Source organism: Sarcophilus harrisii, chromosome 5 (assembly GCF_902635505.1).
Source record: "Sarcophilus harrisii chromosome 5, mSarHar1.11, whole genome shotgun sequence".
NCBI lineage: Eukaryota > Metazoa > Chordata > Mammalia > Dasyuromorphia > Dasyuridae > Sarcophilus > Sarcophilus harrisii.
The window spans coordinates 187,296,056-187,311,558 of NC_045430.1; the positions used below are offsets into that span (position 1 = coordinate 187,296,056).

The 15,503-nt window shown below is 39.8% G+C and overlaps 1 protein-coding gene across 6 annotated transcripts in view; it reads left to right on the top strand.

Annotated features, from left to right (window-relative positions):
• The first annotated feature begins 1,756 nt into the window (after positions 1-1,756).
• TRIM24 (tripartite motif containing 24) overlaps positions 1,757-15,503 on the top strand; it is a 124,462-nt gene continuing 110,715 nt past the window's right edge. For 4 of the 6 annotated variants that reach the window (XM_031939145.1, XM_031939146.1, XM_031939147.1 and 1 more), the window contains exon 1: positions 1,757-2,330. In XM_031939145.1, coding sequence (XP_031795005.1) covers positions 1,943-2,330 — 388 coding nt within the window. In that variant the 5' untranslated portion in view covers positions 1,757-1,942. Of the gene's footprint in view, positions 2,331-3,438; positions 3,788-15,503 lie in introns of those variants that run through there. The other 2 variants (XM_031939149.1, XM_031939150.1) reach the window with 2 other exon arrangements.

Consider the following 15,503-nt stretch of genomic DNA (forward strand, 5'->3'; position numbering starts at 1 on the left):
AATATATGTATACATATTTATACAGTTGTCTTGCTATAGACAAAAAAAAAAAAAAAGGATTTATAGATTTTAGTTTTTACAAGGACCTAAGAAAGAAGATCATCTGGAACTCCAGAATATATAAAATACCTGGAGAGCTAATCCGTGGGAGCCTGCCTGGATTCAGATTGAGGGCTACGTCCTAGGCCTCTAGGCTGTAGGAACACATCGCAATCAGATTCCTAGCAGGTGCAGATATAAACTTAATCTCTGAGCTCTACTCCTTGGAAGACCTGGTGTTTGCTCCACTTAAACTTTGAAGTTTAAATTCTGTGGATGTTGAAAAGAATGGCTGCCCCTATCCTATCTAAAGATCCCATTGGCAAACCTCATATAATGCAAAGGTTTTGAAAATCCTTGTATTGGTGGGTTTTGTTTTTCCATAAGGAAACGTCACACAGTCTCCTTTCTTGCCCTTTATACGCTGTTACAGCAAAAATTTCTCCCTAGGATCTTATTTTAGGATTATTATTATTTTTTTTTTTTTAAAGAAGCTCAATATTTTTTCTTGATAAACTGTTTCAATCCATTCCCGGAATCCAGGCGCTCTTAAGAGAATCTCTCCGCGTACAAATCAGCATAAAAGAGGTTTGACTTGATCCATTCATCTACTCACTCTAACGCTCACCCAGCATTGTAAGGGTTCATTTCAAGTTCCACCCACATTTCTCCCCACCTTTACCATTCATTATTCTGATTAAAAAAAAAAAAAAAAAAAAAAGCAATTGTAAAAATCCGTGGACCTCCTGCCTTGGGAAAAAAAAAATCACAACGCACCACCATCTCTTATTTTTCCCCTTAGAAAAAGCTCGTGTTTCCTCTGCTTCTTCCCACTCTGGCACTCCGGTCCAGACCTTTATTCCCCTCAAAGCAAAGGTTCTCAACCCGAAATAATGTACTTTACACACAAAATCTGAACGCTGTACTTGAATATAAACAGATGGATTCTTTTGCAACCCTATGCATTTTATTTTATGCATTTAAATATAATATTTTGAGGCGTCGATTCATAGGCTTTCCCGGATTGCCAGAGGGTCCGACACAAAAAGATTTCTGTTGTTCCTTTGAACGCCGAGTGCCAGGAGGTCGTGCCCCCGACTCTACCACGTAAAAGGCCCGAGAGTTATCTCGGGCAGTTACTTATTAATCACGGCTCCCAATAGGGAAGGGGGGGACGCTCCGGGGGCTGGAGGAGCGTGCGGAGTTAGGTGCGAGGTGGTTGGACGCAGGGAGGGTGCAGGCTGGGGGAGGGAGGGCGCCGCTCCGGCCGGCCAATACAACAAACGGAACCCTCCATCTCCTCCGCGGTACAAAACCGCCACCAACAGCCCAACCGCCGCCAGAGTTCCGCGGAGAGGAGGAGGGGCTTGCGCCTCCCTCCTCTCCGCTCCCTCTCGCGGTCCCCTCTCCTGGGCCGAGCCTGGGTAGTCCCGGGCAGACTCCGCCCCGTCGCGAGAGGCGGCGGTCATTGGGCTGCGGGGCTTTTTTTGCGGTCGTCCTAGTTGCGAGGAGAGGGCGGAGTCGGGGAGGAGGCCGCCTACGGAGGGCGGGGGAGGTGGGAGGCGGCGGTGCGCGACCGGTCCGAGAGCGGAGCCGAGGGCCCAGGAGAAGCCAGAACCGAGGAGGGCTCCAGGATCGCGGCGCCCGGGCGAAGCTTCCCGCCGCCGGCCAGGAGCGGTCCCTGCCGAGTCCTCTCGCTCTTTCCGGCCGCGCCATCGGGGAGGCGGCTTCCTCTGCGCCTCCCTCCCGCTCCTCCCCGCCCCCTAGTCCGGAGGAGGAGGAGGCCGGGGGCGGTGGTGAAGGAGGAGGAGGAGGAGGAGGCGGCGGCGGCGGCGGGCGGAGACCGCGCTCCCCCTTCTCTCTCGGCGGCGGCAGCGGCAGCGGCAGCGGCGGGGACAGGACAATGGAGGTGGCTGTGGAGAAAGCGGCTACGGCAGCGGCGGCGGCGGCGGCGGCTGCCACGGTAGCGGCTGGGGCCCCGGCGGCCGCGGCCCCCAGTGGGGAGAATGAGGCCGAGAGCCGGCAGGGCCCGGACTCGGAGCGCGGCGGGGAGGCGGCCCGCCTCAACCTGTTGGACACTTGCGCCGTCTGTCACCAGAACATCCAGAGCCGGGCGCCCAAGCTGCTGCCCTGCCTGCACTCGTTCTGCCAGCGCTGCCTGCCCGCCCCCCAGCGCTACCTCATGCTGCCCGCCCCGCTCCTGGGGGCCGCCGAGACGCCCCCCCCTCCCGCCGCCGCAGCCGCTGCCCCCGGCTCCCCCATCTCTGCCACCCCTCCATACAGCACCCAAGGTGAGCGAGACCCTTTCCCGCCGCGCGCGCGTGAGGCCCTGGACAGGGCGATCCGAGCGGAGCCGCGCCGCTAGCTGGGGGAGGGGAGCCGAGGGGCGGGGAGGCGGGGGATGCGAGCAAGGGAGGCTCACGGCGCGCGAGTGTGTGTGTGTGTGTGTGTGTGTGTGTCTCGACCCTGCTGTCATGTCGCCACTGGCGGGGGAGGGAGGGGGACGGAGAGCGAGAGGAGCGCGCGCGCGTGTGTGTGTGTGTGTGTGTGTGTGTGTGTGTGTGTGTCTGTGCAGGCGTGTGACATGCATGGAGGGCCCTGCGCGCTCTCTGCGGTGTGTCGGCTTCTCTGCAGGCAACTTCCATGGGCGCTGGTGACTTTGCCACCCCGCCGCGGGGAAGACGTGCCCCAGGCTCCCCCCAGTGTCCCTCCTCGGCCTCCGCGCCGAGCACCCCGACTTTGCCTTTTTTTCCTAAGTCTCCCTCGAGTTGACCGATGTATTGTTAATGTCGAACTTTTGCAGCTTCCTTAGAGTTATTTCTCGGTGTTTGCCTGGAGCTTTTGTCCAGGTCTCCGTGGTTCCGGGAACGTAAGGGAAAACCATCCCTTTTTTTTCCCCGAATTGTGGAAACGATGCTAGATTTTACATCCGATTCTGAGGTCGGAGCTTTGAGTCGATGTAAAGCTGGTTCCCTGCAGTGTTCTTGCTCCCCTTCGTTAGGGACAAAAGGACAAAATGACAGGGGTTTTATTTTTTCCTCCTGTAAAGGGACTAACTTTAGCGGGCTTGGACACAGGAGAGTAAGAAGAAAAAGAACTAATCCTGAAAAAAGTTAGTTTGGTAGGAGTGTGTGGATTGGTTTTTGTTTTTGTTTTTTTAAATATGCACGTAATAATGAAAACAGCTGGAAATGGGAAAGATGTGCGGCTTCTCCATGGTGAGGTGGTTGTTGGTCAGTCTGGTACGAGAATCTCTTTACAGGTAATTTGACGTTGCTTTTGATAGGAAGGCTAAACGGTTTTTTTTTTTTTAATTTTGAAAACAAAACATTTTGTATAATTTATATAGTCTTAGAAAAGTTTTGCGTTTTGGAGTGCTTTTTGTTTGTTTTTGTTTTGTATTTTTCTTTAAAGAGTGTAAAAGTACATTCAAGAAAATAGGTTAATTGCTTTTCAAAATGTAAATAATTTATTTTTAACTCCAACCATTGTTAGAGGAAAAGCTCGACTGTGCAGTGGAGAACCCTGGGCTTGGAGTCCAGAGACCTGAGTTCAAGTTCAGCCTCAGACACTTGTGTAAACATGTCAGGACACTGCGTTTATGTCTGCCCCAGGTTCCTGTTGTGACGATTAAATGAGATAATAGGCGTAAAGGACTTATCAATGCCAGCTATTAAGAATATTCCTACATTTGCTGGTGTCCTCCCTTTTGTTCAGTCCTGCCCAACGTTTCATTTGGGATGCAAAGGTACTGAGAGCTTTACCTTTTCTTTCTCCTACTCATTTTAAAGAGGATGCCAAATTGATGGAAGTGACTTGTCCAGGGTCACTTATTGTTCTGAGGCAGGATTTGACTGCCACCTAGCAGCCAAATGTAGTGCCAAATTGTTATTGAACTAGATCTTAGGGATGAAAAATGCTTTTTATTGGATTAAATGAACTGTGGCTTTAATTTATCCACGTAGTTTATTCATTGTGTTATGAACACCATCCAGCTCACCTCCTAGTAAGGAATCAACCAGCCTATCCAAGATTTATTATAGGTGTAAAGGCAATTTTAGTGACTAAATTGGGGGATTGGGGGGGGGTAAAGGACTTAACCCAAGTAGTATATTATTCATTCAGTGAAGCTGCTTTTAAAGAAATAATTCATAAAACTATTTTGATCCTTAACTAGGAGATAACCAATGTTCCATGATCTGAATCTGGCCTGAGCTTAGAATTGTTCAAAAAATTGTAACCTACATTAGTGTCATGCAAAGAGATCTTGTTCAAATACTGAGTTTATATTTTGTGGTCTGAAAAATGGGCTAGATGACATCTTATAAAGTCTCTTCCAGGTCCAAACTGGAATTCATACAAGTAGGCCAGATAATACTTGTATTGTGAATCCCAGATTGTAGATTGTAATTTACATGAAATAGGAATAGGACAAATTTTCAAAAGGACACACAGGATTTAAAGAGGTTTAAAATTTCAGCTTTGCTTTATAATATATAATCTCCTCAGTGAAAAAGCAAAACAATCAACTTCTTGTCTAGAGTTATGTGATTTGGGATCATTTATAATCTTAGGGAGATTTTTCTTCCAGAATTACCTTGTCTAGTTTCCCCACTTTATTTTTCTCTTTGATTCAGTGATTTTTTTTTTTGGAAAAAGAAGCTAATTTTAAGGTAAATGATTGGAAAGGCAAATCTTCAAAAAATTTTTTACATTTTAAAGAAGGTAAAATTGACTCCTGGAATTATGTTGACTTCCTTAAGAGAGGCATTATGAGGGGCAGCTAGGTGGTGCAGGTGGATAGAACACCAGCCATGATGTTAGGAGGACCTGAGTTCAAATCTGGTCTCAGATACTTAACACTTCCTAGTTGTGTGACCCTGGCAGGTCACTTAACCCTAATTGCCTCAGGGAAAAAAGACATTATGATGTAGTGGGGACAAAAACACTGGAAATATCATCATATTATGGAATTTAATGATAATCTAATTCAAACCTTTCATTTTGCATTTGATTAAACTACCTCAGTGATTTGCTCAACATCACACAGGTGGTACAGTAGTTGGGGTAATCAGACTAAATCTGTGCTCTGCCACTGTGAAATTGGCATTGAGCTCTGTGTTTAGTTAAAGCCAAGTATTTACTGAGTATCATGGGAAATATAAAAATATTTAATAGAGTTAAGTGAGGTGAGAGACTAATGTAAAAGTAGTAGGTCATGCCTTCTTTAATCCTTGTTTCCTCATCCTAGTAGATCCTTTCAGCTTTTAACAAATTACAAACCAATAACAAAAGGGTTCTATAATCATTACTAATGAACAGTATGACAAGACACAGGAAGAGTTCTGAAAAGCAGTCTAGATTTAAGCCAGTAAAGAGGCTAAACTGCATATCCATTGACTCAGCAATACCAGTGCTAGGCTACAACCCCAAAGATCAGAGAAGATAGAAAAGGACTCACATCATCAGTTGGGGAATGACTGAACAAATTCTGATCTATCAAAGTAATGAATACTTTTGTGGAATGGGACGGGTTCAGAGCAAATGTGTAAAGACCTTTATGAACTGAGCAGAAGCAGAACAACTTACACACTAATATGAAGACAAACAACTTAGAGGACCTATTGATAAAATGTTACTCTTCTGACAGAAGTGTTGGACTGAGGAGTGCTACAAATTGAGACAGTTCTTGAATGTAACCAACAAGATTTGTTTGCTTGACTTGACATATTTGTTTTAAATTTTGTTTTTGTTTTTTAATGGAGGGAGGTAGAAGGAAGAATTTTTTTAATCATTTTAAACATGAAACTAATTGACTTCACAGAAAAAAAGAACAAAAGGAAGTTCAGAAGGATAATGGGAAAACAAGAATCCATTGCTTTCATGTTAAATTTAAGGGACACTAAAGGGTATGACAGTGGTTTGTAAAATCTTATACTGGGCACAAAAGTGTGCAAAATGTTTAGAAGTACATGGAGGTCCATTATCTGTTTTTATAGCTTGTGGCACACCCATGATTGCAAATGCTTGTGTAAGGAATTCAGTGATCACTCGGGCTGACTTTTTTTTGCTCCTGGAATTAGAAAAGTAAATCCTGAAAAGGTGTCTACTACAACATGGATAAAAGACAGATGACCAAAAGATTTATAATGGGTCACATCCATTTGCCAAATTTCATTGGGTTTCAAACCATGAGGGTTCTTCCCTGGAGGCAGTGGAGGAGCATGAAAGGAAGGCAAACTGTACAGGCTTTTATTATGCTCCTAGTTTCCTCTCTTGAAAAGCTCGAGCAGCCTGATGATATTTAGAATGAAATTCCTGGGCTTCTTGAAATAAAGGTATATTGGCTAACATGGTTAGAAGGTGATCTGCCTTTGAATTTCCATAAAAAATAGGACCTGGAAGTCTACTATGAGATTGGACATGGAAGATATAAATGTTACCTGGATGCTTTCTCACTGGCTCTTGCAGTTCCTTAAATAGCCGATACATATATTTACATCTCCTGGATAAGAGCTAGCATGATTGCATACAATTCATTCTGCTGAGTGGAAAAGGAGTTCTGACTACTCTTTATGGTTAAGTCTTGAGACTTAACTATAAGGTCATGACATAGGTCATGAGGCTTAACTATAAGCACAAATGTTATGTTTGGATGCATATGTGAAGATAGTTAATTGGTCCTTTAAGAGGAACCTTAGAAACCTTTTCTTCAAAAATCCATTGCCAATTATGTAATAGCCAGGTTATCTTTAATGGAGACCCATGTGTAAAAATTTGGAGCTGTGGCCAATAAAATTTGCCAATCTGGAATGATTCACAGCATACGTTAATTTGTGCATTGGTATAAAAGGTGTATATCTTGTTAGGTCTTATCCCAGATAATTTGTACTACTCTTTGTTATTATTATAGTAACTTTTTATTGACAGAAACCATGCCAGGGTAATTTTTTTTACAACATTATCCCTTGCACTCACTTCTGTTCCGATTTTTCCCTCCCACCCTCCACCCCCTTCCCTAGTGGCAAAACAGTCTTATATATTTGAATATGTGTAGTATATCTTGTAAATGTATGTGTTGGATTCAAACGTTTTTTTTTGGGAAAATTGGATTCAGAAAGGTAAAAATAACCGGGAAGAAAAACAAAAAATGCAAACAGTTTACATTCATTTCCCAGTGTTTTTCTTTGGGTGTAGCCTTCTTCATCATTGATCAATTTGAAACTAATTGGTCTCTTTGTCAAAAAATCCACTTCCATCAGATTACATCTTTCGTATCATTGTTGGGGTATAATATTCTTGGTTCTTATTTCATAGCATCAGTTCATTAATTCTCTCCAAGCCTCTTATATTCACATCCTGCTGGTTTTCCAAAAATAATTTTCCATAACATTCATTACCAAATTTCCAACCATTCTCAAGTGGCATCCCTCAGTTTCATTTCTAGCAACTACTAACAGGGCTGCCATAAACATTTGGCACATATTGGTCCTTAACCTTCTTTAGTATCTCTTTGGGTATAAGCCCAGTAGAAACACTCTGGATCAAGGGTATACAAGTTTATAACTTCTGGGGCATAATTAGTTGCTCTCCAGAATAGTTGGATTAATTACCTCCACCAACAGTTATCAGTTAAGTTTTTCATCCTAATAATCATCATTATTTTTCCTTCATCTTGCCAATTGACAGGTGTGTAGTGGTATCCAAGGTTGTCTTTTTGCATTTCTCTTATTAATAATTTTTGAACACTTTCCTTATGGTGGTAATAATTTCCAATTTCATCATCGAAAATTGTCTGTTCATATCCTTTGACCATTTTCAATTGGAGAATGGCGTTTCTTATAAAATTAGAGTCAGTTCTCTGGATATTTTTTAAAAGGGGCCTTTATGAACCTTTAACTGTGAAGATGTTTTTAGTTTTTGCTTCCCTTCTAATTTGTTTGCTTTAATTTTTGCTTGTACAGAAGCTTTTAAATTTATTAATCAAAATTTTCTATTTTGTGATCAATAATGGTCTTTGTTCTTCTTTAGTCCAAAATTTCTTCCTCCTCCACAAGTCTGAGAGATTACTATTTATTTCCTCAATTTATTTATAATCTGTTTTATGTCTAAATCTGGACCCATTTTGATCTTACTTGGTTACGTTGAAGTGTGGATCCCTAATTTCTCCATACTAATTTCCGTTATCCCACGTTTTTTCAAATAATGAATTCTTATCCCAAAAAGTGAGGATCTTTGGGTTTGTCAAACATAGTTCTTCACTATTCTGTCTTGAACCTAACCTGTTCCACTGATCAACTAATCTATTTTTAGCCAATACCAAATGGTTTTGGTGACTGCTGCTTTATAATATAGTTTTGGTCGGAAAGCTAAGCCACCTTCATTTTGATTTTTTTTTCATTAATTCTTTTGGTTCTTGAACCTTTAATTTTCCTATGAATTTTGTTTTTTTTTAGATCATTAAAATATTTTCTTAATCTGATTGGTATAGCACTAAATAGAGTAGTTTAGGGGTATTTCATCTTTATTATATTACACCTATCCGGGAGCACTTAATATTTTCAATTGTTTTAAGTCTACTTTATTTTTGGAAATTTTTTTGTAATTTTGCTCTATAATTCCTGACTTTCCTTTGGTAGATTCCCAAATATTTTTCTGTTGCGTTATTCTGAATGAAATTTCTCTTTCTTCTCTTGCTTTGGTTTTGTTGGTATGTATAAAAATTTGAGATTTGGGTTTATTTTTCCTTCAACTTTGCTAAAGTTGTGGATATTATTTCTAATAGCTTTTTAGTAGAATCTCTGGGATTCTACTACCATCATATCATCTGCAGTGATAGTTTGGTTTCCTCATTGCCTATTCTGATTCCTTTAATCTCTTTCTCAACTCTTATTGCCGAGACTAGTGTTTCTAATTGAATAATAATGGTGACAGTGGGCAACCTTGCTTCACTCCAGATCTTACTGGGAAAGATTCCAGTTTTTCACCATTGCATATGATGCTTACATGGTTTTAAATATTGCTCCTGACTATTTTAAGAAAAAATCCAATTCCTATACTCTCAAGTGTTTTTTTAAGGAATGGATGTTGGATTTTATCAAATGCTTTTTCTGCATCTTTGAGATGATCATATGGTTTTGTTAGTTTGCTTTTGTATAGTCAATTATGCTAATAGTTTTTCCTAATATTGAATCAGCCCCTGCATTCCTGGTATAAATTCTTGAAGTGTATTATTCGGGAATGATTTTCTGTAATCTTCTTTGCTAATATTTTATTTAAGTTTTAGCATCATAAAGGGGATTGGTCTAAATTTTTTTTGATCTGTTTCCATCCTGGTTTTAGGTATCAGTACTATATCTTTGTAAAAGGGTTTGGTAGGACTCCTTCAATCCTATTTTTCAAATGGTTTATATAGCATTGGGGTTAATTTTTCTTTAAATGTTTGGTAAATTCCATTAAATTCATCTGGTCCTGGGGTTTTTTCTTGGACTGGTTAATACTTGTTCTATTTCTTTTTTAAGATGGGACTGTTTAGGATTTACTTCTTCCTCTTTAATCTGGGAACTATATTTTTAAATTTTCTTTCATTTTAAGTTGTAAATTATTGTCCAAAAGTTGGGCAAAGTAATTTCTAATTATTGCTCTAATTTCCTCTTCATTATGGGAGTTCTCCCTTTTCATTTTTAAGACTAACAATTTGTTTTCCTCTTTCCTCTTTTTAATCAGATTTACTAAAGGTTTTTATTTTGTTGGTTTTCTTAAACCAACTCTTAGTTTTTAATTCTAGTTTTTTTTACTTTCAATTTTATTGATCTCTCCTTTTATTTTAAATTTCAAGTTTAGTTTTGACGGGGTTTTTAATTTGTTCCTTTTCTAGCATTTTTTAGTTGCAAAAATTGTTATTATCTTTCTCTATTTATGCAAGTAAGGCCTAGAGAATGAAATTTCCCTTAATCCTTTGGCTGCATCCCATTTTGGTATGTTCTCATTATTTGTCATTTTCTTGGGTGAATTATTAATTATGTCTCTGATTTGCTGTTTCCCCTCATTCTTTAAATTTGATTATTTGTTTAATTATTTTTTGGTCTACTTTCCCTGGCTTTTGTTGGGTGTAATTTTATTGCATTGTGGTCTGGCAAGGATGCATTTACTATTTCTGTTACTGCATTTGAGTTTGAGGTTTTTATGTCCTAATATATGGTTATTTTGTATAGGTTCCATGAACTGCTGAAAAAAGGGTCTCCTTTCTGTCTCCATTTGTTTTCTCAGGATCTTCATATCTAACTTTTCTAGTATTCTATTTACCTCTGACTTTTTTTTATTTATTTTGTGGTTTGGTTATCTAATTCTGGAGTAAGGGGATCTCCCACTAATGTTTTGCTATCTATTTCTTCTTGCAGCTCTCTTAATTTCTCTTTTTAAAAATTTAGATGCTCACCACTTGGTTGCATATATGTTTTAATATTGAATTGGTTCATTTATCTTATCCCTTTACAAAAATAGTGCCCTTCCTTATCTCTTTTAATTAGATCAATTTTTTGTTTTGCTTGATCTGAGATCGGATGCTACCCTCTTTTGACCACCTGAAGCATAGTGATTTTGCTCCATCCTTTTTACCTTTATTCTGCATTATCTCCCTCTTCATTTTTCCTTCCCAAATATTGGGATTCCTTTTTAATCCATTCCACCCCTATTGGGGGGTTCCATTTTTTAAAACCAAATTTTTCTTCCCCCTTTTATTTTTCTCCTTCTTTCCCCCTTCCTCCCCTTCCTTTCTAGCCCCCTTCTTTAACCCTCCTTTTTATTCCTCCTTTCCCTTTCCCCACAGTTTCTTTTCCCTTCTGCAGTTTATTCCTTCCCTTTTCCTTTTCCCTTCTCACTTTTCAATGAGATGGAATTTCCCTATTGAATATGTCTAAAACTTTTTTCTCTTAAAGCCAATTCTGATGGATAAAATCCCCTATATTCATCCCCCTCCATTCTTTCTCTCAGATATAATGGTTTCCTTTGCCTCTTTGTGAGATATAAATACCCCCCTTTGCCCCTTTTTCTTAAATACCTTTCCATCAATTTCTAGAACAAGGTATACATGTATTTTTTATACATCTTTACAGCAAAAATGTTCCCAAGATTTCTTTTTACCTTTTTAGGTTTTCTTGGTTCTATATTTGTAGATCAAACTTCTTGTTAAAGTTCTGGTTTTCCCAAAAATAGGTGAAATTCACTTATTTGTTGAATGACCATCTTCTTCCCTGGAAAAAGATGCTCATTCTGGCTGGAAATAAGTTATTTTTTGGTTTGCATGAGTTCCTTAGCCTTTTGAATATCATATTCCAGGCCCTTGATTTTTGTGGATGCTCTAGATCTTGGGTGATTTATTGTGGCTCCTCTATATTTGAATTGGGTGTTTCTAGCCGCTTGGGTTTTTTTCCTTCATTTTGGGGTTCTGGCATTTACTATATTTCTTGGTTTTTGATTTTAGGATCCCTTTCTGGGTGATGTAATCCTTTAATGTCTATTTCCCTCTGTTCTATGACTTGGGCGGTTCCGTAATTTCCTGAAAAATAGTGTCCAGGCTCTTTTTTTTCATCATAGTTTTTGGGGTCAATAATTCTCAGATTTCTCTCCTAGACCTATTTTCCAGGTCTTTTTTCCCAAAATATTTCATTTTCTCCATTGTTTGATTTTTTTTTTGTGACTGATTGCTCTTGTCTCCTCGAGTCATGCAATTCCATTTGCTTTATTCTGATTTTCAATTAAGTATTTTCTTCTTCCTTTTTTTATATCTTTTTCTAATTGTCAGTTTGTTCTTTGAATGTTTTTCCATTTTAAAATTTTATTCTTTGGAGCTATTTTTTTTCAGTTCCTAATCCATTTTAAGGATGTGTTTTTCTTTATCCATTCTGTCTTTTAACTGGGTGGACAATTTCCTCCAGCTCTTTGCCAACCTCTCTCCTTTTCCCATTTTTCCTAGGTCTCTTGTGCCTTTTTTAATTTCTTCTATGGCTTCATCGTGGGGAACGATGATCTTCTCCTTGGGGTTCACCTGGAAACAATCCTTTTAGTCTCCTCAGGTTTGAGTCTGCTCTCTGTCCATATAAAAGCTGTGTCGTTGGTCCTTTTCAATTTTTTGCTCATTTTGTCAGAAGAATGAGACAAACTAGCAAAAAAAAAAACAAAAACAAATGGAATCTGCTTTTTTTGGGGGGGACTGGGTGGTGTTAAGCTGGCCGGCTTCCTCCTAACCCAGGGGGCCCAGGCCTGGAACTGGGTTTCTCCTGCCTCTGGGAACTCTGAGGCATGGGGAATGCTGTGGGGGAGGGATGGCCAGGTCCCAGGCTCCAGCTGTTTGGGGTTGTATTCTTTAGCCCCGGTGTTTTTAGCTTCTCTTCTGGGCTACTGACTTGCTGCCAGGGCAAAGTATCCAAGCCTGTAGCAAAGCTCTCCCCACAGAGACAGCTGAGATTACACTCCTACCCCCTCCTTTGTACTCGGCTGTGAGCTGCCTGCCAAGCTCTCATTTCTGCTGCCCTCAGCCTGTGCCCTATCTAAAACCGTCCCGCCCTCAAGCAAAAACAGACCTTTCCTGTCGAATCTCAAGGATGTCTTCTCTTGGTAACTATTTGTGGGTTCTTTTTCAGTCAGGCATTTGTGGGTTTTTTTTCAGTCAGACATTAATTCAAAGGCTTGTAATGAGATGGATTCTGAGAGAAAATGCGGAGCTTATACAGCTGTGTGCCTCCTTGCCGCCATCTTGGCCGGAATATTAATTTGTACTACTCTTAATGGCTTTTAATAAGATTCTAGCCACAAGCACTGGGTAAGGAGTAAGGCTTTGGTCTAGTTGTGCTGGGAGGGTCACCCACTCTATCACACTCCTTGATGAAGAATTGCTGTGGATGCCTCTTCTGTAGCAAAAACTGATATTTCCAAGGGTTTTTAAGTGACTCTTTCAATCACATTGGATAAAGCCAGTTCAACCTCTCTCAAAGCTTCTTGAGCTTCTTTTGTAAGCTGATTTGGTGAGTTTAAGTAGTGTCTCCCCTTAAAATTCCATATAATGGTTGTAATTGATAGGTACTTTAAGCCTAACGCTGGATGGATCCATTGGATATCTCCTATCAATTTCTGAAAGTCATTTAAGTACTGTTTCTCTGTTCTTTTTTTTTTTTTTTTTTTTTTTTAAACAACTTTTTATTGACAACATATGCCTGGGTAATTTTTTACAACATTATCCCTTGCACTCATTTCTGTTCTGAGTTTTCCCTTCCCTCCCTCTACCCCATCCCCTGGATGGCAGGCAGTCTTATACATGTTAAATATGTTACAGTTATGTCCTAGATACAATATATATGTGCAGAACTGAACAGTTCTCTTGTTGCACAAGGAGGATTGGATTCAGAAGGTAAAAATAACCTGGAAAGAAAAACAAAAATACAAACAGTTTACACTCATTTCCCAGTGTTCCTTTTCTGGGTGTAGTTGATTCTGTCCATCATTGATCAATTGGAACTGAGTTAGATCTTCTCTTTGTTGAAGATATCCACTTCCATCAGAATACATCCTCATAAGAGTTTTGTTGTTGAAGTGTATAACAGTCTCCTGGTTCTGCTCTTTTCACTCAGCATCAGTTCATGTAAGTCTTTCCAAGCCTCTGTATTCATCCTGCTGGTCATTTCTTACAAAACAATAATATTCCATAACATTCATATACCACAATTTACCCAACCATTCTCCAATTGATGGGTATCCATTCAATTTCCAGTTTCTAGCCATTACAAAAAGGGCTGCCACAAACATTGTTGCACATGTGGGTCCCTTTACCTTCTTTAGTATCTCTTTGAGATATAAGCCCAGTAGTAAGACTGCTGGATCAAAGGGTATGCACAGTTTGATAACTTTTTGGGCATAATTCCTAATTGTTCTCCAGAATGGTTGGATTCCTTCACAACTCCACCAACAATGCATTAGTGTCCCAGTTTTCCCACATCCTCTCCCAACATTCATTGTTATTTTTTCCTGTCATCTTAGCCAATCTGACAAGTGTGTAGTGGTTTCTCAGAGTTGTCTTAATTGCATTTCTCTGATCAATAATGATTTGGAACACCCTTTCATATGAGTAGAAATAGTTTCATGTTATGATTCTTATGAAGTGCTAAGTCACTGGAATTGATAGAGACAGTGCTTATATACTTAGTTTGCACCTTTAGAGTTCACACCTTTAAGAGAGTCCACACCTTTAGAAAGCATATATAAGGAGGAGCTCCTACATGCCCACTAGAGACTCCAGGAGATTCACAAGTCAGAAGTCCACAAGCCCACTCTCAGAGAAGGAGTCAAGATTCATTCCAACTTCCACCTTTGTGCTGGCTAGAGGCTGAAGCTGGAAGAGAAAAAAGGACTAGCGGCAAGAGCTATCAGAACCAAGGAGAGAGATAGGTCTCTAAGAAAGCTAACCAGGCTATTTTGAAGGAAACAATAAAGTATTTGGACTTTAACAGCTGGATGCATTTAAGGGGATTATTACACTGAACTGAAAGGAAGGCTGCTTCCAGAAGCCCCTGAAGAAACCTGCTCCCAGAGAATGATTATATTTGAGAGAAGAGAACATTACAGTTTCAGTTTCATCATCTGAAAATTGTCTATTCATATCCTTTTGACCATTTATTAATTGGAGAATGGTTTTATTTCTTATAAATTTGAGTCAATTCTCTATATATGTTGGAAATGAAGCCTTTACCAGAACTTTTAACTTTAAGAATGTTTTCCCAGTTTATTGCTTCCCTTCTAATCATGTTTGCATTAGTTTTGTTTGTACAAAGGCTTTTTAATTTGATATAATCAAAATTTTCTATTTTGTGATCACAAAATCCTTCCTCCTCCTAGAAGTCTGAGAGGTAAACTATCCTATATTCCTCTTATTTATAAACTCGTTCTTTATGACTAAATCATGGACCCATTTTGATCTTATCTTGGTGTACGGTGTTAAGTGTGGGTCCATGCCTAGTTTCTGCCATACTAATTTCCAGTTGTCCTAGCAGTTTTTGTCAAATAGTGAATCCTTATCCCAAAAGGTGGGATCTTTGGGTTTGTCAAATAGTAGGTTGCTATAGTTACTATTTTGTCCTGTGAACCTAACCTATTCACTGATCTGTTGATCTATTTCTTAGCCAGTACCAAATGGTTTTGGTGTCGGCTGCTTTGTAATAGTTTTAGATCAGGTACAGCTAGGTTGCCTTCATTTAATTTTTTTTTTCATTAGTTCCCTTGAAATTCTTGACCTTTGTTCTTCCATATGAATTTTGTTATTTTTTCTAGGTCATTAAAATAGTTTCTTGGGAGTCTGATTGGTATAGTACTAAATTAGTGTAGGTAGTATTGTCATCTTTATTGTATTCGCTTGGCCTATCCAAGAGCACTTAATATTTTTCCAGTTATTTAAATCTGACTATTTGTGTGGAAAG